General features: G+C 41.2%; 1 protein-coding gene across 2 annotated transcripts in view; it reads left to right on the top strand.

The window, feature by feature from the left end:
* Window positions 1–27,815, top strand: part of DISC1 (DISC1 scaffold protein) — a 389,098-nt gene that overhangs the window by 350,601 nt on the left and 10,682 nt on the right. The window contains exons 11-12 of one of the 2 annotated variants that reach the window (XM_070471094.1): window positions 7,547–7,820; window positions 26,320–26,437. In XM_070471094.1, the coding sequence (XP_070327195.1) occupies window positions 7,547–7,820; window positions 26,320–26,437 (392 nt within the window). Of the gene's footprint in view, window positions 1–7,546; window positions 7,821–26,319; window positions 27,602–27,815 lie in introns of those variants that run through there. The other variant, XM_070471092.1, reaches the window with a different exon arrangement.

The following is a 27,815-nucleotide window of genomic DNA, read 5'->3' as shown; positions in this document are numbered from 1 at the left end:
AAAGGTTAATAAGCTAGCAAGACTCTGATAACACTGAACAAGATTAGTCAGAAAAGAGGTAAATGTTTAAATAAAATACAGAATGAAAAGGAGAAATGTCTATGGAGTAGAGTGATTTTAAAATTTATGAACAAACATAATGCATATGAAACCTGTGAGAAAGTGGATTGATTTCTATAGAAGATGCAGTGTTAATGTTAAACTAGACACTAGAAAAAGGAAAACTGAGTAGACTATAAAAATTAAAGATATTCAACTGGCAATAAAATGCTTCCTTTAACATGGCTCAGTCAGTAAAGAATTTGCCTGCAATTGGGAGACCCAGGTTCAATCCTTGGGTCAGGAAGATCCCCTGGAGAAGAAAAGGGCAGTCCACTCCAGTGTTCTTGCCTGGAGAATTCCAGGGACGGGGGAGCCTGGCAGGCTACAGTCCATGGCATTGCAAAGAGTCGGACACAATTGAGTGACGGACACTTTTCACACTTTCAATGAAAACCTTAGAAGGATGGGGAACCTAGAAAAGGAATGAATTGGCAATGGATCAGAAGAGATATTTCACAGGAGAAAATCTGAGTGTCTAATAAGTGACTGTAGTAGAGAAACTCAACTTCAAGATGCTACTTGTCACGTATCAGATTGGCTACAATTAGGAAATTGGAAAATAGAGTCCAGTGTTTCTAATAAGGATGATCTCTTCCCATGTGTACCAGACCCTATTCCTGCTCTCTTGATCCAGGATGTGGCTCAGGAAATCTGTGTCTTTTCTCTCTCTTTTTATTATTTTACCTCTTTTAAAAAAATTTTTGGATACATCATGCAGCACATGGGATCTTATTAGTTCCCAGACCAGGGATGGAACCTTGTCCCTGAAGTAGAAGCTTGGATCCCTAACTACAGGACCACCTCTTTTTATTATTTTAGACTGCATGTAACACAATGAGAACTTACACACATTGTGAACATACTGCTTGATGAATATTCACAAAATGAACATACCCATCACCACCACCATTGATAAATAAAACACTTCTAACACACCAGCAGGCCTCCTGATGCCTCTCCCTGTCCTTACTCCTCTTCTCCCCAAAGAAGCCACTATCTTGATGTCTAATACCATGGATTAATTTTTCATATTTAAAAATATAAAATAAATAGAGTCATAGTACCTTCTCTTTGCCTTTTTGTCTAACCTTATGTTTTTGAGATTCATCCATATTCTTGCAGATTGTACTAATTTGTTCATCTTCTTTGCAAAAATTCCAATGACTGGACATTCCACGATTAATCCATTCTTCTATTTATGGACATCTGTTTTCCCTCCCAGGTTTTGGCTGTTACAAATAATGTTGTCTGATCATACATACAGTTTGTCTTCATTATTAGTGGATTTTGAATTTGTGAGTTTGTCTACTTAAGAAAACTAGCTTGTAACCCCCAAATCGATACCTGCAGAGTTCTCCCTGTTATTGAAGGACATGCCCAGAGTGGCTAAAAATCTGAGTCACTTGATGTGCACAGCCCCCGCTGAGGCTGAGTAAGGTAGTGCTCTGTTTCCTGGTCACAGCTGTCATGCTGTAGAGACATGTCCTTTTTGCTGACTCTTTTGTGCCATGTTTTTTACATCTTTGTGCTTTTTCCTGGTGATTTTACTGTTCAAATGGCTCCCTCCACAGCATAGTGATGAAGTGCTGTCTGATGCTCCTCAAGGCAAGAAAACTATAATGTGCCTTACAGAGAGCATATGTGTTTGGTGAGCTTTGCTTGGGCATGAGTTATAGTGCTGTGTATGGGACTAGTGTTAATGAATCAACACTATATATTAAGTAAGGATTTTTAAAACAGGAACACACATAAAACAAGATTATACCTTGATCATGCAAGGGTGCTCAGTTGTGTCTGATTCTTTGTGATTATGGACTGTAGCCCAGCAGGCTCCTCTTGTGCATGGGATTCTCCAGGCAAGAATACTGGAGTGGGTCGCTGTGCTCTCTACCAGGGGATCTTCCTGACCCAGGAATTGAACCCATGTCTCCTGGGTCTCCTGTGTTGCAGGCAGATTCTTTACCCACTGAGCCACCTGGGAAGCCCATGATAATGTTCTAACCAAAGGCTGACAGGAAGCTAGCCCTGCATTTCCTCTGAGAGCAATGTTTCGCCATCTGCCAGTTCAGTGCTCATGGTGACTGTAGAAAATGACTACTGTGAATTAACTGAAGTCCTAAGTATATACTCTTGAAACGCACGTATTCCTGAGAGTTGTGGTGCTGGGTCATGTGACTGATGTATTTTCATCATTAGCACATCTGTCAACGAGCTTTCAAAGGCACTGCCTTCATGCGCACTCCCAACAGCCGTGTAGGAGAGGCCTGGTCATCTTTGTGGGGTTCCAGGTGTCACATGCGTGTGCGTGCAGCCGTGTCTGATTCTCCCAGCTGGGCCTCACTCTGCAGGTTAGTGTGCATTTTCCCCATGATTGATGCTGTTGCGCATCTTTTCATAAAGTACTCATTGGCCATTTAGATCCCCTCTTTTGTGAAATATCTTTTCCAGTCTTTGACCCAAATTGGGTTGTCTGTCTCTTTCTTGTTTGGTGGGAGTCCTGTTTATAGTCAGGAAGCAGTTTTTTGTTGGTTGCATGTATTACAAATAACTTCTTCCACTTTGTGGCTTATCATTTCATTCTCTCAATGCTTTTGTTTTTTGATGAATGTAAATTCTTAATATTTGTAGTCAAATTTATTACTTGTTTTCTTTATAGTTAGTACTTTTTATATCCAGTTTGAGAGATCTTTGTTTACTGCAAAGTCATAAAGATATTATCCTATTCAGACATAGCTCAGAGACATTGCGGGTTTACTGTCATGGTCTAGAACCAAACCTGCAATATCTCTGAGAGACTCCTTAAAAAAAAAAAAAACCACTAGGAATAAAACCACTATATGACCCAGCAATCCCATTACTAGGCATATACCCTGAGGAAATAAAAATTGGAAAAGACACATGTACCCCAATGTTCATTGCAACTCTATTTATAATTAGCTAAAACATGGAAACAACCTAGATGTCCTTCGACAGATGAGTGGATAAAGAAGCTGTGGTATGTGTGTGTGTATGTATGTGTATATATATATATATATATACACATATACATATATATATATACATATATATATATATATATTGGAATATTACTCAGCCATAAAAAAGGAACACATTTGAGTCTGTTTTAATGAGGTAGATGAAACTAGAGCCTATCATACAGAGTGAAGTAAGTCAGAAAGAGAAATATAAATATTGTAATCTAATGCATATATATGGAATCTAGAAAGATAGTACTGATGAGTTTATTAGCATGGTGGCAGTGGAGAAACAAACCTAGAGAACAGACTAATGGACACAGTGGGATTTGGGGAGGGAGAGGGTAAGATGTATGGAGAGAATATAGAAACTTACAATACCTTACGTAAAATAGATAGCCAATGGGAATTTGCTGTTGAGGGAACTCAAACAGGGGCTCTGTATCAACCCAGGGGGTGGGATGGGGAGGGAGATGGGAGGGAGGGTTAGGAGGGAGGGGACATGGGTGTACCTATGGCTTATTCTTGTTGGTGTTTGACAGAAAACAACCAAATTCTGTGAAGCAATTATCCTTCAATTAAAAAGAAATAAATTTTTTTTTAAAAAGAAAAAATAATGGTGCTGATGGACTTGCTTGATGCAGGGTTGCCATAAACCTTCAATTTGAAAAAAAAAAAAAAGCACAATCTGTGAAGTGACATAAAATGAAGCATAGTAGAGCAAGATATGCCTGAATTATTTTCTGGAAGTTTTCTTTTTCACATGTTGATCCGTAATCCACCTGAAATTGATGTTTGCTTGGTGTGAGCCAATAATCATGAATTTGATTTTTTTTTTTTTCCCCTATAGTGTGTGCATGCTAAGTTGCTTCAGTTGTGTCCACTTCTTTGAGACACTATGAACTGTAGCCTGCCAGACTCCTCTGTCCTTGGGATTCTCCGGGAAAAAGAACACTGGAGTGGGTTGTCATGCCCTCCCCTAGGTGATCTTCCCAACTCAGGAACTGAACCCAGGTCTCTTAACATCTCCTGCATTGACAGGCAGGTTCTTTTACCACTAGCGCCACCTGGGAAGCCCACTCTTATAGTACTATTAATCCACTTGACATGAGTATATTGAACAGGCTGTCCTTTACCCATTACACTGTATTTCTTATGCCTTCATGACATATTTCCATTCTTTTGCCTGCAGTCTGTTTGTATCCTTATATTTAAAGATGTATGTGTCTTATAAGCAACATGGAATTGGATTTTGCTTTTTTTTATTTTAGTATAAAACCTTTGACTTTTAAATACAGTATTTATCTATTTATATTTAATGTAATTCCTAATATATTAGGGATAAATAGTTCTATTTTGCCATTTTCCCTATCTATATCACATTCATTCCTGTCCTTATTGCTTTCATTAAACCAATACTTAAGCATATTTTAATTTTAAAACACTCACATATTGGCTTGTTAGTTATACATTCTTTAAATCTCTCTGATTTTTAATTACCATAAGGAGTTCAGTATGAATCCATGAGTTTTTAAAATTTAGTACATTGAGCACTTTACTACTTTCTGGAAACACAAGGACCTGAAACTATTTTAATGCCTCTCATTCCCTCTTTGGTCATGTATTTTAAGTCTTCATATACTTTAGATCACAAAAGAAATTATTGCTGTTTTTTTATATCAACAGTCACTTAAATTTAGCTACATATTTACTTTTCCATTGTTTTTCATTCCTTTATGCATATCCTTGGGCTTTCTAGGTGTCTCAGTGATAAAGAATCACCAGCTATCTGTCTGGTTTTGGTATTAGGGTGATGGTGGCCTCATAGAATGAGTTTGGAAGTTTACCTTCCTCTGCAATTTTCTGGAAGAGTTTGCGTAGGATAGGTGTTAGCTCTTCTCTAAATTTTTGGGAGAATTCAGCTGTGAAGGCATCTGGTCCTGGGCTTTTGTTTGTTGGAAGATTTCTGATTGATTTCTGTGCTTGTGATAGATCTGTTAAGATTTTCTATTTCTTCCTGCTTCAATTTTGGAAAGTTATACTTTTCTAAGAATTTGTCCATTTCTTCCAAGTTGTCCTTTGTATTGGCATATATTGCTGATAGTAGTCTCTTATGATCCTATGTATTTCTGTGTTGTCTGTTGTGATTTCTCCATTTTCATTTCTAATTTTGTTGATTTGATTCTTCTCCCTTTCTTTCTTGATGAGTCTGGCTAATAGTTTGTCTGTTTTATTTATCTTGTCAAAGACCCTGCTTTTAGTTGTGTTGATTTTTGCTATAGTCTCCTTTGTTTTTTTTTGCATTTATTTCTGCCCTAATTTTTATGATTTCTTTTCTTCTACTAACCCTGGGGTGCTTCATTTCTTATTTTTCTAGTTGCTTTAGGTGTAGAGGTTATTTGTTTGATTTCTCTCCTGTTTCTTGAGGTAGGCTTGTATTGCTATGAAGCTTCCCCTTAGCATTGCTTTCACTGAATCCCATATAATGAGGTGGATGAAACTGGAGCCTATTATACAGAGCAAAGTAAGTCAGAAAGAAAAACACCAGTACAGTATATTAATAATGACCCTATGTGAGAGACAACAAAAGAGAAACAGTTGTAAAGAACAGACTTTTGGACTCTGTGGGAGAAGGCGAGGGTGGGATGATTTGAGAGAATAGCATTGAAACGTGTGAAATTTCATATGTGAAACAGATCGCCAGTCCAGGTTCGATGTATGAGACAGGGCGCTCGGGGCTGGTGCACTGGGATGACCGTGAGGGATGGGATGGGGAGGGAGGTGGGAAGGAGGGTCAAGATGGGGAACAGATGAACACCTATGCCTGATTCATGTGAATGTATGGCAAAAACCACCACAATATTGTAAAGTAATTAGCCTCCAATTAAAATAAATTAAAAAAAAAAGAATCATCAGCTAATGCAGAAGATGTGGGCTGAATCCCTGGATTGGGAAGATCCCCTGGAGAAGAAAATGGCAACCCACTCCAGTATTCTTGCCTGGAAAATCCCATGGGTAGAGGAGCCTGGCAGGCTATAGTCCCATGGGGTCACAAAAGAGCTGGGCATGACTTAGTGACTAAATAACAACAATAATGCATGTCCTTGCTCCCAGCTGGGATCATTTCCTTTACTGTGCGTATACTGAAAGGAATTCTTTCCATTTTTATTTATTTGAAGATACCTTTTTTAACTTTTATTTTTGAATGAAATTAAAATAATTATATAATTTATAGGATGTTACCTTTTTCCCACTATTTTTAAGATGTTGCTTTATTACCTCCTGGCATACACCATTTCTGTCACCCATATTATTGCTTCCTTGAAGTGAATGTCTTTTTTTTCCCTCTAGCTGTTTTTAAGAGATTTGATCTGTCTTTGTTCAGAAGTTTCACTAAGATGAACTTGGGTGTGTTTTTAAGTTTGCTTTCCCTTCTTTGAGATTGTATCTGAATGTGTAGTTTGATGTCCCTTGTCAATTACCTGAAAATTCTCATCAATAGCTCTTCTAATATATAGCTTCTGTCTCATTTTTTCTTACTTACTTTTTGGATTCATCATTTATAGTTACAGGCTTTAAAATAATGATGATCCATATATTTAGGAAGATAGAGGACATGGTGGATAATTTCAGAAAAGAACTGAAATGTAAAAAAAAGATAGTCAACAGAAATTATAGAACTGATGAAGTAACCAAAATTTAGAACACAAGAAATAAATTGAATAACAGATTAGACACAGTAGAAGGAAGGATTAATAAATGAAAGATAGTTGCATAGAAAGTGTTTAGTCTGAAGCTGAATGGATGATGAAAAATTTAAAATTTTGGGCTTTTGGCTTTCCATTAAAATCAACATTTTTGTGAACATTGAGTCTACATTCCTCATAGCTTTAGCTGGTCTGAGCTGATGAAAGGGCTCCCTGAAAAGGGGTATGTCCCTCCTACTAGCAAGAGTTCACCTTTCTCTTACTGCATTCTGTTACTGAGGCTGAATATCTGTTGTTATGGCTTATATTACCCTTGGACTGCTTCACTCATTTATGTTACCTGGATGAACGTGGGTCAGTAAGGGGAAAAGGTGGGGAGGGACCATCTAGGCAGATGAAGTAGCACATGAAAAAATACCTGCCCTGGGGGAGTTGGGCAAGTCTAGGGACTCAAATGAAGGCAGCAAGACAAGAGAACAAACGTGAGAAGGGTTGTTGTATTGAACCACTGAGTCTTGAAAAATATTTAGGATCTTGGATATCCTAACAGACCAAGTAGCTAAGAAGGACTATACTTATTTCACTGTTACTCGATGGTATACAAATTTGGCCCCTCTGAATCTTCTGGTTGAAATAATCCATCATTATGTAAAAGTGATTTGTTCATTCTAACTTTTTAGCCAGTGGAAAAGCTATTGATTTGATATGATGAAAGCAGCACTGAATTAATCTTCATGCCTTTGTTTCTCCTCTGCCTTATAGCTGCAAGTGTCCGCTGCTTGGAAAAGTGTGGGAAGCTGACTTGGAAGCTTGTCGGTTGCTTATCCAGAGCTTGCAGCTCCAGGAGGCCAGGGGCAGCCTGTTTGCAGATGAGAGACAGATGGATGACTTAGGGGGAGGTGCTTATACAGTGGCTCTGGCCACCCCCCTGAGGTCCCACCCTGAAGAGGAAAGGAAGACCCCTTTGCACGCCTTTGAAGAGTGGATGGTGCACCTGACTCCCTCTCCTCACAGTGCTAGCAGTGAACAGAAAGAGGTCTGTCCATCCTCATAAGATTAAGTATTCTTACTCTGAGGGGGGGCTTTGGGACCACACTCCAAGTCAGAGCAGTAAATACTGGGTGGGCTTCCCACTGACCCACCCAAACTCTTTAAAGTTTTAACAGCTCCTGAACATGATTTCAAAATGATGCAGAATTTTTATGGAAGTTGTTTAATATATAGGAGAATGAAAAAAAAAGCTTTTGGCAAATTTAGTTCTATTTTTATTCTAATTTCATGGCTCTAGTCAGAATATATAAACTAATATATAATTACTGTATATATATAGCCCACACTCTATATGTAATATATAACATGCAGCTGTTGTCTGTATACATATTATATATGTCATCTATGATATTTAATTCTATATTTAGAATATATATTCTACAATATTTATTCATTAGAATCAAACAAATATATGTATATATTCCATTAACTGTTTTTGCCAAAGCAAGATCGTAATGAATGTTAGAATTGGCTCTTTTCATTTAAAATACCTAAAATATGGCCTGTGATATATGCATTAAAAATTAAAGTGTAGATTTATTCATTGTTTTACTCCAGGGCTGACCTAGATTCACAGAGATCTGAGTTCCCCACCCCTCCCCTCCGTGCTTCATCTCTCCTTTCTCTCCCTTCCCCTTGCTCACTTTCCCTTCTAGCCTTAATAAGATCCTTTCAACAAAAGGACTCTAGGAATTTCTTTCCAGTTTCAGTGCCATGACAGGAGGCTTCAGAGCACTTTTCTGGCCAGATTCCCAGGTGTTTTGAATAGTAAAAGAAAATAAAACCTTGGTGAAGCTGGAGGGGGGCCTTCCCAGGTGGTGTGGTGGTAAAGAATCTGCCGGCCAGTGCAGGAGACACAAGAGATGTGGGTTCGATTCCTGGGTGGGGAAGATCCCCAGGAGGAAGAAATGACAATCCACTCCAGTATTCTTGCCTGGAAAATTCCATGGGCAAAGGAGCCGGCAAGCTGCAGTCCATGGGGTCACAAAGAGTCAGACACAACTGAGCGACCAAGCACGCACACCCAAGTCTGGAGGAACATGTCATTCCACGTCCATGTCTCACGGCATTAGATGTGCCCCCTCCCTGGGTCGTTGCCACTACTCACCAGGGAACACGTCCATGTGGGCACCCCACCCCCGTGGTGTCTGCAGGACCCTGGTCTTTGAGAGCACACACCCTCTGATGATCTGTGCTTACAGTCAACGCCTTCCAGACTTGCTTAGAAAATTGATACTCGATCATATATTTTCATTGAACAACCTTATGAGAAAGCAAGCTGTTGTCCCTCTCTGGAATCCTGCTGGCCTCATACAATGAGCCTCTACACCGAGCTGTGGATAATCTCAACCCCTTTGTTAGCTGAGGCCCTGCAGGTGGAATCCCCCGAAAAGCCTGGCTGCCTCTCTTCTGGTGCATTGTTGAAAACTTGCCTGTCTCAGTGGGCCAGCTTCAAAGAATATTCCAATGCAAGGGGCACACTGCCTGGTCATCTCCAGTTCTGTGTCCTTCATGTTCCATGTACTGTCCCTGCATTGCTTTCTGGGGATTAGTCAGAGAGGAAGGTGGGCATCTTTGGAACTCTTGAGCTTCCTCTCTGGAAAGGACAGAACTATAGAAACAGAAAACGGATCAGTTGTTGCCGGGTACTGGTGCGGAGGGGTGGGGATGAGGGGCTGGGGGGGGGTGGGGGGGCGGGGCACCTGTCACAGACGGCAGCATGAAAGCGTTGTGGGTGGGGTGGTAGTGAGAGAAATACTCTGTATCTTGACTGTAGTGGTGGCTGTGTAGTGGTGTGCGCGGGTACATGCTAAGTCACATCCGTCATGTCTGACTCTGCAGTGCTATGGGCTGTAGCCCTCCAGACTCCTCTGTCCATGGGATTCTCCAGGCAAGCATACTGGAGTGGGTTTCCACGCCTTCCTCCAGGGGATCTTCCCAACATAGGGATCGAACTGCATCTCTTCCATCTCCTGCAGTGGCAGGCAGCCCTTTACCACTTGCGCCACCTGGGAAGTCTCTACATAACTGAGTGCCTATGTCTAAATTTATAATTTTACGCCAAAATTTTTACTGCATGTCATGTTACAAAAGTGACTGTAATTTTAAAAATAATCTCTCCCTATTTTAAAAGTGAGGCTCTAGCTGTTCTATTTGGTGGCGTTTGTCTCAAGGCTATCAGAAGGCAGATGAGCAGAGCTGAGGCCGCTGGGCTGTATACAGACTGCGTTTCCTCCTCTATTAAAAAAAAAAAAATGGGGACAATGAAAAATATCTCATGGAGGAAGATTGTGGAGATTTAAATAAAAGAATGCATCTAAAAGTGAGTGATACGTACATGGTGCTGGCAGTTTAGTTGCTAAACCATGTCTGACTCTTTGCAAGCCCATGGACTCTAGCCCACCAGGCTCCTCTGTCCATGGGATTCTCCAGGCAAGAATACTGGAGTGGGCAGCCATTTCCTTCTCCACAGGATCTTCCTGACCCAGGGATTGAACCTGTGTCTCCTGCATTGCAAGCAAATTCTTTACCATCTGAGGGAAGCCCTGATACATACATAGTACAAGCTTAACTCATAATTGTGTGTGTGTTCATCACTCTTTATGGCAGTCACAAGAATCTCTTAAGACCTTTTTAAAGTAGTATACCCTGCTTCTTTTATTAAGAAACAGAAAAGAGAGCAATCAATCAGTGGAAGATTTTCAAGTAAAGAAAGATTTAGTAAAGGGACAGTCTTGTTTGTATTGGGGTGAAGGATTCTGAGCTACTGAAAGTGTGAACAATAACCAAGGATCGCATTCAGAGGAAGGTGCTTTTGTTTTCCTGCCGTGGTTTCCAGGGGCTCATTGGATTCTGGTTCCCCGTGTATTTGTCCTGAGGCCGTGGTGTCTGTTTGCTTTGCAGCACTGAGATGCTTTTGCTCTGGAACTCCCTGCTGGGTCTGGCCACCCCGCACTGGTTTCTCTCTTGAAACCTGGTGCCCTGAAGGCAGTCAATTACTTTCTAACCTAAATCTTCCATGAAAAATTGCCGACTTCTCCTGGAGGTCCGCAGGGAGATGGGTTTTCAAACCTTCCCTGTGCTTATCTGCCCCACGTGGGTACAAGCATTTTGGTTGCACTGGTTCTCACAAGCGCTTTGTCATTAATTAGAGATTTTGCTGTGTTTAGGGTCCCACCGGGCTTCTCAGCACCATTTCTCCCATTTTACAACTGGGCCCATTAAGGCATAGTAATGTGCTGTGGGCTTTGTTACCTAGGAAGCTGGCCGCAGGGCGAAGGGCCAATTTTCACTTGCACTTCGTCAATGGTAAGAGCCCTCTTCTTTTTCAGCTTCATTACAGCTCTCCGGCAAGCGTTGCCTCAGCCTCTGGAAACAATCAGCTGCTGTTGGCCCTGCTTTATAGACATTACAGAAATTACATGGGGACCAGACAGAAGCTGGGGAAATCAGTGAGCCAGCTTCCTCCACTCTGAAGTTGCTCTTTTGTACTTGCTGTTCTGGCCATTATACCTGCGTAATTCTCTCTTTCCTGTCTGCAGCCTGTCCTGCTGGGGTGCTTTCTGTTTTTACTACAAAGTGGGCTTCAGTCCCGCCGAGTTCCCCTGGACAGCATCACTCTCCCTGCCTTTTGCCTCCACCTGCTTCCTTTCCCAGCCAGGAGCTGCTCAAAGAGGCGAAAAAAGGCCCAGCAGCTTTGAGCATCTCACGCAGGATTGGAATAGCCAGGGTGTTAAGATGTCTGCAGTGAAGGGAATTAGCACTAGGATACAGGGTGACTTTATGTTTTTAGTTTCTGCTTTGTGATTGAAGTCCAGTTAACTTACAGTTTTTCTTATTATCGTTGTGGTTGTGGTTTCGTCTCCAAGTTGTAGCCGACTCTTTGTGACACCATGGACTGTAGGCTGCCAGGCTCCTCTGTCCATGCGATTTCCCAGGCAAGAAACCTGGAATGGGTTGCCATGCCCTTCTCCAGAGGATCTTCCCAACCCACGGATTGAACCCAGGTCTCTTGCATTGCAGTGGATTCCTTACCATTTAACCCACCAGGGAAGCCCTTTAGTTATTATATAGGTCTCCAAAAATGCCAATGTCTCCCAATTTCATTTTATTCCATTTCACATGACAGGAAAGCTGAAAAAACTAATATGTGGTGAAGAAGTGTGTCCTCACCATCTTAAACTGATTTATAATTCTAGAAACATCTGTAGTGGTTGAAGGGCTTATTTTCCAGTCCTGGCAGATGCAGGTTTGCTTTTCTCTCTTCCCCATCACTTCCTGGCTCCCCTGAGCTCTCAGCAGGGCAGCAGCCTCACCAGTGAAGCAGGGTAAAAAGAGCAGGGCCTGAACTACATGCCTTTCTTTTTTTTTTCATTTGTATTTTTAATTGGAGGATAATTGCTTTACAATGTTGTAAAGCATTGTATGGTTTCTGCCGTACATCACCATGAATCAGCCGTAAGTATACATATGTCTCCTCCCTCTTTGAACCTCCCTCCCACCCCCCACCCCATCCCACCCCTCTAAGTTGTCCCAGAGCACTGGGTTGAGCTCCCCGTGATGCACCAACTTTCCACTGGCTACCCACCTTACATATGGTAATGTATATATTTCAGTGCTGCCCCTGAGCTCGTCCCACCCTCTCCTGCCTCCACCGTGTCAAGTGTGTGCTCTATGTCTGTGTCCTTATTCCTGCCCTGCAGATAGGTTCAGCAGTACCATCTTTGTAGATCTCATACATATGCATTAATATACAATATTTGTCTTTCTCTTTTGACTTACCTTGTATAACAGGCTATAGCATCCACCTCACTAGAACAGACTCAGATGCATTCTTTTTTATGTAACAGTCCATTGTATATTTGTACAACTTCTTTATCCTTTCACTTGTTAATGGACATGTCCTCTTGGTAGCTCATCTAACTTGAAATTTGTGAGACAACCCCCAGGCTGGAATGCTCACTTAATCATTAGCTGCTTTTTCTCTTTCTGTCTAAGGCCTTTGAGGAGAAAGCAGAAAACTTGGGCATGAAGAGAAATTCCACCCTTTCTACAATTTAGCATTTCGTGTTGCAAACCCAACCTCTTACCCCAAGAGGAGAGCAGTAGAAGCAATTAGGTTGCCATGGGGATTGGTAATTGACTGATTAATTTAAAAGCCAGAGAATTGTAAAAAATGATATAAGTGCATTTAAATATTTTTCTAAAGTTTATCTACTAATTATTTACTACTTATAAGACCGAGGCTTTGCACATGTTTGTACAGGTTTTCCTGACTGGCTTTCCCCATGGCTTTTCTTGCAGAAGCCTCACCAATTATGCATCATCAACAAATTTCCAGTTTGTGTTTCTTTAAAGAGGGCTGGAAATTTCTAGAGCACTTAAAAAACAGTCCTCAGTCCCTCCCCGTTTAAGTATTATTGAGTTTTCCCAAGGTTTTCAACATGGTTTAGATGGAGACAGGAACTCCTCTTCTTTTCCACTAATATTTCTTTGCTTTATGTAGTATTTATTTAAATTATGTAATTAGAATTTTAAGTACAGCTGGTACCGAGGTTTAGAAAAAACTCCATCAGTAGGATGGGAAGTTGGCAGGCTCACCGGCACCACCCTGGCCCTGGCCTTGGCCCCTGGCTTCAGGGGAGGGCGCACCTGTCAGGTGGGAGGAGGGGGCTTCTAGGCCACCATTTAACTGGTTCCTGCCGCCTCTCTCAGCTAATTGATGTTATCAGCCTGCCAGCCTCCTGCCCAAGGAGAGGAAGTGGATGCCTCTGATCTGCCTGCTCTCCCTGCTTTTGGAAAATTGCGGAACCACTCTCTTTGCTCCAGGGCCTAACTGTGGCGCCTCTTCTACTAATTAAAAATAGCTCTGTGCTTCTGAGGAGAACTACCTCGGGGCCTTCGGAGCCTCCTTCACCTTGGAAATTCCTTGTTGCTCACGGATGAGTACTTGAGAGGCTGAGAGTGGCCGGTCACAGGCTGGTGGTGAGGACGGTTAAACTTGTAGCGGTTTCCTTTGCGAAACTGAGAGATTTTGAATCCAGGCTTTTACGTCTCTGGAAAGGGTACTAACACTTTGTTCGAAGCAGTGATTCTAGTTGTCTCATGGTTGCATAACTCACAGGAAAACATTTAGAAATTCAGAACAACTTTAAGGTGAACACAAATGGAAGCTGGCATTTGAGTCTGAGCTCCTTGTAGTTCAGTATTTCTTAACAACAGGCGGCTGGCAGGGCTTCCCAGGTGACGCAGTTGGTAAAGAATCCACCTGCCAATGCAGGAGACACAGGTTTGATTCCCCGGTTGGGAAGATCCCCTGGAGTAGGAAATGGCAACCCACTCCAGTATTCTTACCTGGGAAGTCCCGTGGACAGAGGAGCCTGGAAGGTTACAGTCCATGCGTCCCAAAGAGTCAGACATGACCAAGCGTGCATGCACACGGACTCACCCGCAGGACGCATCCCCTGAAAGGCGACCCCCCCAAAGGAGTCCTGTCTTCATTTTCTCATGCACAGGGACCTTAGGGTTTATGCTGCTATCACCAGAATCCGAAGTCTTGTGTTAAACAGAGATTGTTTAGGTATTCACTGATGTTATCAATCTCATTTACAAATAGATTTTTCCTCCAAAGTTTCCAATACAGTTTGGCCTTATGCAACGTTGGTGTGTCAAAGGAAGCAGATCAAATTCTCTCACATGATCATGGAATAGGAAATATGGCTCTCCCAAGCTTGCCTTTCATGTGAACTAGAAACCACAGGCCAATGAACATACATGAATTACCAGGCCATTTCTTCTTTCAGCCATATCTTTTATTCTATTAGTGGTTCTATTTAGAACTCATTTCTTAGTGTCTTCTTTGAAATAAGCATGCAGATTTGTCATTTCATTGTTTTAGTAACTAAGTTGTGTCTGATTCTTTTGTGACCCCATGGACTATAGCCCACCAGGCTCCTCTGTCCATGGGATTCTCCAGGCAAGAACACTGGAGTGGGTTGCCATTTTCTTCTCCAGGGGATATTCCCCCAACCCAGTGTGCAGATACTTGAAGACAATTCATTGACAGTTCAGCCTATTCTGACCTAAAGACATCTAAATATGCTTTCCTTACCACCAACAACATCTGGATGCTTTTAAAAGAAATACCCACTTACTCAGGGTGTAACCATATAATCCGAATATTTGGATGAATACTTGTATCTTATGGAGAAGTAACAATGTACCATTACTGTCATACCATGTGCCTCTCTGCTTGTTGGCATTACATAATGACTGCAGAACTCAGCATTTATGTGAAAACATGAATACTTACAAAGTCTATTTCAAATAGATTGTGAAAGATGTCCTTTGTGGTATTGGACAGGAGTTTGAGGTAAATATTCTTTACGTGGACAGTAGAAAAAGGAAAACCATATAGCATTTCTGGAATGTATTTGCCAAGCATGTATTTTGGAAAACAGCCCAAAGGAACATATTTAAGGCTGTGATTTTAATGCCGAACTAAGGAAATGCTTTAATGCATCAGCTAAGCTCATGGATGGTGGTAATCACATCTGGTTTACCTTAAGCTATAGGAGAGGGAATGAAACTTAAGAACGGAACAAACGTCGTGAGACTCAAGATCCATTTTTGGTTTGTAAGGATGCATGTGCGCAGTGTAGGATTTTTAATTGATTTTGAAACATAAGCACTGCTGTGGCTCAGCAATCCATAAATGCAGGTTGCTCTGTCACCTGTCCTTTCTTTGTGACATAGCCTGTGACTTTCACTGCAGGAAGTAGATGTTTTTATGGATAGGCCGCTATTGCTGCTGCCTTATTCCATGACCAAGGAAAGGAGGGCGCAGGTAGGCTGGTAGGGCAGAGAGGGGGCTGTCCAAGTCAGAGAGCTACCCTGTGAGCACAGGTCCTGGCCACTGCCTGTGTGAAATATCGATGACTAATTTTTTCTTTTCTTTTTAAATTGAAGTATAGTTGATTTAAAATGTTTCAGTTAATAGGTAACACTACTGTGTGTGAAACAGATGGCTAGTGGGAAGATGCTGAATGGCCCGGGGGGGCTCAGCTCAGTGCTCTGTGGTGACCTAAAGGGGCGGGATGGGGGTGCGTGGGAAGGAGGCTCGAGAGGGGGGGATACACGTATACATATGGATAATGCATGCTTTTATACAGCAGAAGCTAACAGCATTGTGAAGCAATTATATGCCAGTTTTAAAAAGCAATTCCATTATAGACATATGTTTTTTCAGATTCTTTTCCATTATAAATTATTACAAGATATTGAATATTGTTCCCTGTGCTATACATTAGGTCCTTATTATCCATCTTGTGTACAGTAGTGTATATGTGTTAATCCCAAACTGAAAGTGGGATTAAGTTGCTCAGTCGTGTCTGACTGTTTGCGACCCCATGGTCTATACAGTCCGTGGAATTCTCCAGGCCAGAATACTGGAGTGGGTAGCCTTTCCCTTCTCCAGGGGATCTTCCCAACCCAGGGATTGAACCCAGATCTCCCACACTGCAGGCGTATTCTTTACCATCTGAGCCACAAGGGAAGCCCTGTTAATCCCAAACTCCTCATTTATTCCTCCTTTCCCTTTCCCCTTTTGTAACCATAAGTCTGTTCTCTATGTCTGTGAGTCTATTTTGTAAATAAGTTCATTTGCATCTTTAGACTCCATATATTAGTGATATCATAAGATATTTGTCTTTGGCTTACTTCACTTAGTATGATAATCTCTAGTTCCATCCATGTTTCTGCAAATGGCATTATGCCATTCTTTTTTGTGGCTGAGTAGTATTCTGTTACATATATAATGGAATATATATATATGTATCTATATCTCACATCTTCTTTCTCCATTCATTCATACTGATGAGTTCCTTAAGCACATTGCCCAGCACAATGCATTTCTCACATGCAACATAGTCCTGAAAGGTACTTGTTGATTTCCTCAGCCTAATTTTTAAATCACAACAAGACTTCTTACCTCAGTTATCAGGTTTTTCTTATCCTGCTACTCGTTATCATTTCAGACAGCATACTGCCTTGCCCTTTAGAACTACTTTTGTCAGCATTTTAAAACATTAACTATTTCAATGTTCTTTATCCAGTGACTCAACCCAAGGTGGAGCCGGTCCGCTCAAATCTGCAGCAGGTCACCACTGATGAATAACATTTCTGAAAGCGTATGCTCTGTTAGGTGTGGCAGTCTTTCATAAGTAAAGTTGGCAGCTACAGCAGGACTTACCTAACTAGCAACGTAACCTAAACAGTTTCTATTCCAAATACATTTTTATTCAAGAAATAATGTGTGTGTGTATGATACCTATGATTCTCTCATCACTCTAGATGTAGCCAGATGAGAAGTTACCAGATACTTGTTCTTATCAAAGCAATTATTGTTATAATATAATATAATCCTTACCCTTTTTTTTAGTACTTTTTATGAGGACCATTTTTAAAGTCTTCATTGAATTTGTTATGATATTGTTTCTGTTTTCTGTTTTGGTTTTTGGCTATGAGGCATGTGGGATCTTAGCTTCCCAAAAAGGGATCTAACCTGCACCCACTGCATTGGAAGGCAAAGTCTTAACCACTAGACCGCCAGGCAAGTCCCCTCTTCCCTTTCAACATGAGCTCTAGTTTTAAAACTTTAAATGTTTATATCTTCCAAATTTCATAGGCAAGGATGTAGTCTTCTTTATGGGAAAATCACTAAGTAAGAAAGTCCTTGGAGAGCCTGACCACGGAGTCTGTGAGTGTGGTTTTCAGCAGTGTGTGGGGTGCAGGCATCTGCTCAGGCTAGCAACTGAATGCATTTTTGGATCCAAGTATAAACCTTTCTAGATAAATGTTTTTAGAAGCTCATTTTAATGAGAAAATCCTGCCCAACAAAGGAAATCCCTTTTTCTGTTTTAAATCACGCTTCCCCAGTTTAGTGAGTAGGACAGAAATTTGACATCAGCCCTAATTCAACACAGCTGAAAATTTCTGCCCGAACACTCAAGTCTACGGGTTTTGATCATGAGGTGAGTTACGCAAATTCTCTTTGAAATATTGCCTGACCGAGTTAGGGCTACTGAATCAGACATGTGTAGAAGGACAGGAGGGAAGATTTAGGGCTCTTCTTGAGGCTGATAAAAGGCAAGTGTGTGTGGAAGGGCAGGGGCAGACACACAAAGACCCGCCAGCTGCCCTAGAGGCAGGAGAGCATCCCAGGCAAGCTGCTGTTGGCTGCATCCAGGGAAGGGACTGAGTCTAGAGACATCTCACAGGTCTCTGCCTGGCTCTGCACGCTTGGTGAGAGGCGGCCTTGGCCAGGGCAAGCTGAGAAACCGCATCGCTTCCTCAAGACCTGGCAAAAAAGAAGTCTCCATTCCTTGCTTCAACAAATGTGTCCTGAGCATCTTTGGAAAACTGGGCAAGTTGCAGTGGAACTCCAGGGATGGCAGGACCCCATTCTACCCCCGTCTAGTTGGAGAGATAGGCAGGTGCATACATGTGAGAGAAGTTCTGTGCGTGGTGCGGGAGGAACACCCGAGTCTGGAGTTGAGGTGGTAAGAGATTCAGGGATTCAGGAGCATGTCTGGAGGAAGTGGGGTCTGCAGGGCTTCTAAGAGGAGAGGGGGTGTCAGCCAGGCAGGGAAGGGAAAAGATCAGTAAGAGGCCCTATTCCTGCTATAGCTTTTTTTCATTCTGGCCTGTGGTGAAAATAGTTACTCCTAGGGCTAAATGATGGAATAAATGTGTAGAAAGAAAAAAATAATAATTTGAATGGCTGAAAAGACTGCCTGATGGGACAAATTACTAGAGAGTTTTCAAAGCCACTTTGAAATGCCAAACAACCTGTACTTTATCTGTTCAGAATTGCAAATCCTACAGAACTCCATTTTAGCCAGGAATACCAATGATTTTGTAGTGGGAGATATTTTAATTTTCAAGTATCAGTCATGTAGTCATGTAAGATTTTTTGGGCCACATTTAATTTAATAACTAAGTGGGAGCAAATGTTACCAATTTCATGTGGAGAGGAGCCCAGTGCATGAAGAGCTACTGGATGTGGTTCAGAGAATGTTCATTGGGAATCTACCAAGTAGATGGGAGAGATTGGCAGCTAAGGCTCTCAAATCCCAGGGGGGTAGTGGTAAAGAATGCGGCTTCCATCCCTAGATCAGGAAGTCACTTGGAGTAGGAAATGGAAACCCACTCCAGTATTCATGCCTGGAAAATTCTATGGACAGAGGAGCCTGGCCCGCTATAGTCCATGGGGTCACAAAGAATCGGACACGACTGAGCGACTGAACACACAGATACACGTTCTTATTCAGAAAGGAAAACTGGCCATCCTTCCCATGTGACTCACCTGCTGTCCTCTGCCTCCAGCCTTGTGTTTCGTGAACTTGGAGACCAAAGGTCCCTCGCTCACCACTGCATCCCAGGTTGTCCTGGTTACCATCATCACCAACATCTAGGTGACATGTATGCAAGTCATGGAGGAGATACCTCTTTGGGTGAGGCTGAGCCCTCTGGGAAACAGAACAGACTTTGCTGAGTTTTGAGGGAGGAAGGAAGAGAAGAGACAGCTTCTGGTGCTGTTTGCTTCTCTGATTTCTTTCTGTCATCATTTTGTAGCCCCCTCCATCCTGTCATGGGTCAGCCCTGCACAAATCCCTCACCCCACCTCCTTGCAGCATGGTTAAGTCCAGATCCAGAGGAAAGAGCTGGCTAGATGTGGGGAGACCTCTGTCTTGGACCCCAACCCACCACTTTCTCTTTGTGTGACCTTCGGTAAGCCACAGGACTCTTAGAAATGCTTTTGATGTGTGTATAAGGAGGAACTGAATTAGATGAGACTTAAGTTCCTAACCCCGCCAGCTCCAATTCTCTGCTTAGGCATGAAGATGCTTGGGGAAGCACCTGTGACATTCTTAGCAGCCCTGACTGAGGTGACTTTGTACACACTTGTGTGTGATGTCCTGGAAATCAGGCGAGAGTGAAAATGAGGGACTCCACTTTCTTGCAGTTACATCCCAAGCTGGGGCCTCAGGAGCAGTCCTCTGCTTAAAGAGAGCACTTATTTTGGCTTAAAGAGAAATGCCAGCATTGCCAAAGATCTGTTGAAACACAACTGCTTTGAAAAGAAGTTCCTTTTCTGTTAAGACTAACAAGCAAACAAAAGCCCTGCTATGGCTCCTATTTCCTTTACCTTTTTATTTGATTTTTTTATCGGATGATAATCACTGTATAATATTGGGTTGGTTTCTGCCATACATAATGTGAATCAGCCACAGTAAGGAAGACAAGAGACAGCTTCTGGTGCTCTTTGCTTCTCTGACTTCTTTCTGTCATCACTTTGCAGTCCCCTCCGTCCTGCCCTAGGTCAAGCCTACACAAATCCCTTTTGGTGTCCCTCCCTATTCCATCACAGGTTAGGCAAATGATATGGATAAAATTAGAGACCAGGGTAAAGTTGACAGTAAAAGCCCCCTGCTCTCCTGCCAGGGGATCTCTGCATAGTGAGCCTAAAAACCAATGACTTCAAAAGGATATGCTTGAGAAAAGTGTTCTCAAAGCAAGAGAGATATAGTGGTAACAGGCCTGATGCCTCCCACCAACACCCTGCCACCCTGGGCCAATGGAGCGCACGCACACTCATGTTCCTAGGAGGATGTAATATCTGGGGATTTACATAGGGTGAAGATTTTGTCCTTCATCCTAGGCAGTGAGTGTGTCCCCAAGGGGACTGTGAGATCTAGAGACAGGAATCTATTCATCTAGTACACTTCTGCCTCTCATGAGGAAGCATCTTGCTGTCTCATTTGCACTAAAGAGTCATTTTCTCCAAAGCTAGAGGGAAGCAAGCTCCCACTGGCTACATCCTGAGCAAATGTGTTGTTCAGACTATGCACCTGCATATTTGACCAGAAGGCGGGGATCTGGGGACCAGTGACCACCAGCAGTGACCACTCATTGCAATCTCTTTCTTACACTTCTGAGGCTCATGGCCACAGCTTCCAGCATGGCTGGGCACTCCCTACCCTGAGACAAGTCTGGGTGTTAGCACTTTAGTTCAAGATCTGATTGGTCTAGGGACCAGAGGGGGTGCCTCCTGCTAGTGTTGTGCAAGAGTCCTGTCCATTCAGGCAGGCTCCCATGTGGTGTATCCCCGTGCATCCTACTGTTTTAGCTACTATGATTCGTAACACGCTCAGCTTAGTGATTTAAAAAAAAAAAACATTTCGTATACGCATGGTCCTGTGGGGAGGACTGTCTTTGCCCCACGTGGTCTGGGTGTTTAGTGAATCACTTGAAGGTGGGTCCTCAAACTGTCTGAAGGCTCAGTCCCACTCATACCTGGCTATTGACTGGGCCTTTTGCTGGGGCACTCAGCCAGACGCTTACACCTGGCCAGTCCAAGTGACTAGGGCTTCCTCACGACATGGACCCTGGGTTCCAGGGCAAGTGATCTGGTGATGTTGAAGTGATGTTATGATGTTGATCCAGAAGTCAGGCATGTCAGCTCTGTTGTATTCTTTGCACCAGAGGATCCTTAAAGGACCAGCCAGGTTCAAGGGGGAGACGTATTAATAATAATCTGTCTCCTGGCAGCACAGGTAAGGGTCTGGAAGGCCATACGGCTGTGGTCACACACACATTCCACCCTGCCTAGGCACAGCATGGGAACAGCAAGGAGGTTCTACCCAGCCCCTCCGGGGTGTGGTCCGCAGGCAGGACTTCCACAGCTTTCTCCAACTGATGCTCATGACTCTGGTCCCGTCTGGCCCTCTGTGGACAGATGGAATTTCTTTGAACGATGGAGCATTTTTTATCAGATCGATAAAATATGTAAATCTTCCCTCTTGTTAGCTGTCATTTCTCAGTTTAGGTCTTACACTATTTCCATTCCCAAGCTTCCATATGAGAGCAGTATGGTAAAGCCATAAACCATTCACATAACACCCAGGTCACACACAGTGTCCTTTCAGTGCAGGATCAGGGTCTGCCAGTAATGATTTGTGTAGGAGTGTGGTGGAGAGTCTGTGACATGAAGAGGCAGTCCCACGAGAGAATGCCAATCAGCTCTTCTGTTACTGATCAGAGAACCTTGATCTCACTGAGTTTGTTTCCCTGTGCCTCTTTGTGCTTTTTAATCTTTTTTTTTTAAATTATTGAAGTATAGTTGATTTACAAGTTGTGTTAGTTTCAGGTGTATAGCAAAATGATTCAGTTATTACATTTTCCATTATAGGTCATTACAAGATATTCAAAATAGTTCCATATACTATACAGTTGGTCCTTGTCGGTTATCTGTTTTATCTGGGGTAGTTTGTATCTGTTAATTGCATACTCCTAATTTATCCCCTGCCCTTCCCCTTCGATAACCATATATCTGTTTTCTATTTCTTGTGTTTTTTTAAGCTTTAAAATTGTTTTTTAAAAATATTCAGTTGTATGTCTTCCATACTTTTCCATTATGGCCTGAATTAGTGTTCTAAGTGACTTTTTTCTTTATTATATTTCAGAGATGTGGAAAATACAACAAAACATTAAGGAGAAAATAAAAATGTACTATAATGCTGGCCCTCCAAATAATTGTTAATATTTTAGTGCTTTGCCTATTTATTTTCTCATTATTAAATATTCTTATATTAAAATGATTTTAATGGCTAAGTACAAATTGAATATACCAGGACTTAATTTAACCACTCCCTTTATTGTTGGACACATGCTATTTCCTCTTTCTCATACTCCTAATGCAATTACTTTTGCATTACTAAAGTAATAATAAATTTTTATTTAACACATATGATATTTTCTATATTTATTAAAATGCTTAATAAAAATTACTTAAATTTAAATATATAAATTTTCTTTTTGAAAAACTGCAATAAAGGGACTACTGAATCATAGGCTGTAAATAATTTAAAGTTTTGCTGCTGTTGTTTAGTCGCTAAGTTGTGTCTGACTCTGTTGCAGCCCTACGGACTGTAGCCTGCCAGCCTCCTCTGTCTATGGAATTTTCCAGACAAGAATACTGGAGTGGGTTGTCACTTTCTTCTCCAGGGGATCTTCCTGACCTGCATCTCCTGCATTGGCAGGCAGGTTCTTTACCACTAGCATTATCAGGAAAGCCCAAAGTTTTTCTATATGGTCTTAAATCACTTTTCCAAATTCACACAATCACTATCAATCTGCACATAATTTTAAAATAAAAACAGGCAGGAATTATGTATGTGGGGGAATATGTAAAGCCATATTTTAAATGGACTTAATTCAGCTTTGATTTCTATTTGTTTTAGCCCTAAGATGAAAACTGAATCATTTGATTCCATCAAAGAGTGTTTTAAATTCCTTAGCTTCATGTTCTGATTCTATGCTTTTGTGTCTCTTTAAAGTGTAATCTCTGTCGCATATATTTTCCCACTAACACTGTATTTTTCTCCTTCGTGTATGGCTTGTGGTTTCACTGCTGTCAATCATTTTTCTCCAGATGTTCTTTTTCTTGCTGTCTCGTTTAGTTCATGCATGACTATGCCATTACTCATTGCCCGTTGTCTTAACTTCCATGTAATTTGTCTACTCTGTAATTCTACATCTTTGAATGACAATGTTACTACTTTTAGAGCAGTAAAATACACATGTATATGTGATTTTTACATATTTACTGTTTTCTCCTCATCACTACTATGGTCAATTATGAACAAACCTTCATGCATGCTTCACATGCTTTCTTGTATAATCGTGTCCATTTGTCTGCAAAATTGTATGTTGTCACTGAATTTTTTGTACATATATTAATTTATAATATATTAGATGTCTTTAGTATTTATGGTAGTTATGGGTACTTCATCTGCACTGTTTTCTTCTAATGTAGCTGACCATTTGGGATATAAACTTTAGGGAATTCTGGAGTTGATATAGTGAATGTTAAATTACATATCTTGATTAAATGGTTATTCTTGGACTCCAATTATAGTATTATACAACTTGTGAACTCTAAGGACTTCTAAAATATTGCCACACCTGGGCATTTTGTTTTTTTTTTTCTAGCCATTAATTATAGATTTTTTAGTAACTCTGCAATTTAATCTGAATATATATATCTCAGTTCTTTTCCCTATGCAAAATTACTTTTATATACCTTCTAAGACTTTCACCATTAGTTGGAAAAATACTAGTTTTACTTTTGGTTACTTTTAAATTCTGAGCTCACTTTTTGCTGCTTATTTATTTACTTATTATATTTTTATTTGAGATATAATTGACATATAACACTGTGTAAGTTGAGAAGTACATTGTTTTTATATGATGCAGGTTATTACAAGATATTGAATATAGTTCCCTGTGCTACACAGCAGGTCCTTATTTATACCTTTTATATATAGTAGTGTGTATACGTTAATCTCAACCTCCTAACTTATCCCTCGTCCCCCTTCCCCCTTGGTAGCCATAAGTCTGCTTTCTATGTCTGTTAGTCTGACTCTGTTCTATGATAAGTTCATTTGTATCATTTTCTTAGATTCCACATATAAACAATATCATATGACATTTATCTTTCTCTGTCTGACTTACTTAGTACAGTAGAGATTCGAGGTCCATTCATATTGCAAATGGCATAACTTTGTTCTTTTTATGGCTGAGTAATATTCCATTGTGTATATATGTACCACATTTTCTTTATCCATTCATGTGTTGGTGGGCATTTAGGTTGCTTCCATGTCTTGGATATTGTGAATAGTGCTGCTATGAACACTGGGGTGCATGCATCTTTTTGAATTATAGTTTTCTTTGGTTATGTGTCCAGGAGTATGATTGCTGGTTCATACAGTAGCTCTGTTTTTCATTTTTTAAGTAACCTTCATATTATTCTCCACATGGTGGTTTTGTACAGAAAAGTGACATAAAGAGGGCTCTTTTCTGGTTCATGTGTTGGATACAAGTATGAAGGGGAAACATTTCAGGAGGCAGGAGCTCCCAGACTTGGCTACTCATTCACGGAAATAATGAATGCCGTGTGCCTTCGTGTGTCTGACATTGTGCCAGGAGCTCTGAACCTGCAGTGAGCAAGCCATCATTGTCCGAGCTCTTATGGGGCTTGACATGCATTGTCCCTTCTTTTATGGCACTTATGCCCTGGTGGAAGAGAGGGAAAATGACTACTTACACTGGCGGTGATAGCAGCCGTACATACAATACAGGTCTCCTGGCATCTAAAGTCTCCTTGGGAACACTCTTGCACTGTTGGTGGGAATGTAAATTGATACAACCACTATGGAAGAAGGTATGAAGATTCCTTAAAACATTAGGAATAAAACCACCATTTGACCCAGCAATCCCACCCCTAGGCATATACCCTGAGGAAACCAAAATTGGAAAAGACACATGTATCCCATTGTTCATTGCAGCACTATTGACAATAGCTAGAACATGGAAGCAACCTAGATGTCCATTGACAGATGAATGGATAAAGAAGTTGTGGTACATACACACAATGGAATATTACTCAGCCATAAAAAGGAATGCATTTGAATCAGTTCTAATGAGGTGGATGAACCTAGAACCTATTATACAGAGTGAAGTAAGTAAGAAAAAGAAAGATAAATATCGTATACTCATGCATATACGGAATCTAGAAAAATGGTACTGAAGAATTTATTTGCAGTGCAGCAATGGAGAAACAGACATAGAGAACAGACTTATGGACATGGGGAGAGGGGAGGAGAGGCTGAGATGTATGGAGAGAGTAAGATGGAAACTTACATCACCATATGTAAAATAGATAGCCAACGGGAATTTGCTGTATGGCTCAGGAAACCCAGACAGGGGCTGGGGTGGGGTGGGGAGGGAGATGGGAGCGAGGTTTACGAGGGAGGGGACATGGGTGTACCTATGGCTGATTCATGTTGAGGTTTGACAGAAAACAACAAAATTCTGTAAAACAATTATCCTTCAATTAAAAAATAAATAAAATTTTTAAAAAATCATAAAAAAGTCTCCTTAGTATTCTAGCTTTCAGGGACTGTGACCAGTGTACAAACACATGTTCAGTGCCCTATTAGAGTCCTGTGCCCCTAAAAGGCACTCTCTGTTCTTACAGGTCAGCCTCTCGTTGGTTAGCATTCCTGTTCCAGTGTGAGTTTGCCCATGAATGCAGTTCAAAGACCCAGGCTTCCTCTTTGATAAATCCAGTTTAGGAGTTGATATACTGGATACAAGTCTTGGAAATGACTGGATGCAGGAGATAAACTGTGGAGTTACGTACATACAGCTTATCATTCAGTAATAACCTGAAATTGCCATTCTCAAGAATGACCTCCAGGGAAGACAAAGTTTCCGGCATGATTCCAATAGGATTCAGAAGGTAGCAGAGCTCTGTTGGGGAGTCTTCCCTTTGTGTACCATTGGATAAATCACAGATGTGTTCATAGCCCTGTAAATATCTGTAGTTTACTAATGATATTTTTTTCTTTTTCCCTGGCCAGGAATCCTACATCTTTTCGGCAGAACTTGGAGAAAAATGTGAAACTATAGGCAAGAAACTATTGTACTTAGAAGATCAACTGCACATGGCAATCCACAGTCATGATGAAGATCTCATTCATATCCTTTTAATCCCCCAGATGAAGCACCTGTTAGGCTACTTTGTAAAAGAAGGTCTTAAAAATTTGCACAGTTTTCCTATGCCTCAGCAGATGGAAACAAATAGATACTCCTGGTATTTAGAGTTCAACACACCTCTGATCTCTAACATTATTCAGTATGTGATATTTTCTCTCTAGGTTTTGGTAAGTTGGCATTTTTGATGACTAAACCTGACTGCTAAAAACTACCAAAGAAATTCAGACATGCACAAAATCAGGCCAAAGAAAAATGTAGTTTTGGGGCTGTGCAGCTGGGTTTGTGAGGCTCAGATGGTTGTGAGTCTGACTGCCTCAGTTTTCCAGGGGCTTTCTAAATACCTAGAAACCCAAATCCATCTTCAGCTTCCTCTTCCATGCAATTCTGCCATATAATGGGCGGGAGAGTATCACACTAGTGGGGCTTCATATTACTCCCTTCCAATTTTTTCTCAGACAAGATTCAGTGCATTTCCTGTCACACCTGCAAATTCCTTTATCAAAACTAGTTGCCAGTGAGCAAGATGGCACAAAAAGCTACTGGCTTAGGAGTTTGTCCATGTGAAGCCCTGAATTTCATATTAATCAGTGTATGGTTTGTCCCTGGTTAGCACTTCTGCGGGCAGATGAGTGAGTGCAAGATGGATGAAGGCATATACAGCTCCATCCTGTATTTTTTTTTTTTTAGGTATTTAATCATAAGTTGAAACTTCTCTAGATGAAAGTACTTCTTTGTTCATTTATCTTTTCTGTTCAGTAGTATGACTTTTATTAGATGTATTTGTGAGAAATGTAGCTATTTTGAACTTTGTTTCTCATTGCTGTCTTTTCAGAATTCTAGCTCTTACCAGACTTTATTTGGAAGTGTGTGTGTTTAAAGAGATTTGAATGGTCAAGCATTAACCATAATCACAAGTATTCAGATCCACAGTCTAATGATGGATTCAGTGCTGTGTTTCTTTTCTCCTTATAACCTGAAATCTTTCACTTTGCTTATTAAATTTAGCAGGAAAAAAATTTTCAACTTAATCAGTGATTATTTCCAATTGCTCAAGGTACATTTTTAAAGCAGACATTCTGTTTTTCATAACTCCCTACCCCTAATAAACTGTTATTTAAGCTCTCATTAAAAAGCTGGCCAAAGAAACAGTAGCGGTAGTTTTGTCTTTCACTTTTGTTTGTTTCATGTTCACAGATCCCACAGATTTGAGCAGTTGTTAGGGGAGTGTGGCCTCCAGCAGATGGACAAGTGACCGTCTGTGGCTGGGCATCTGGGAGCAGGGTCCTGCCGAGGGCCAGTGCACACAGAGTGGCTCCTGGCCAGCAGGTGGGCTTGTTCCTCGCTGGGAAAACCCCCCAGC

The sequence above is a fragment of the Odocoileus virginianus genome, chromosome 7, assembly GCF_023699985.2.
Source record: "Odocoileus virginianus isolate 20LAN1187 ecotype Illinois chromosome 7, Ovbor_1.2, whole genome shotgun sequence".
NCBI classification, from domain to species: domain Eukaryota; kingdom Metazoa; phylum Chordata; class Mammalia; order Artiodactyla; family Cervidae; genus Odocoileus; species Odocoileus virginianus.
This window is presented reverse-complemented; position numbering and strand designations above follow the sequence as displayed.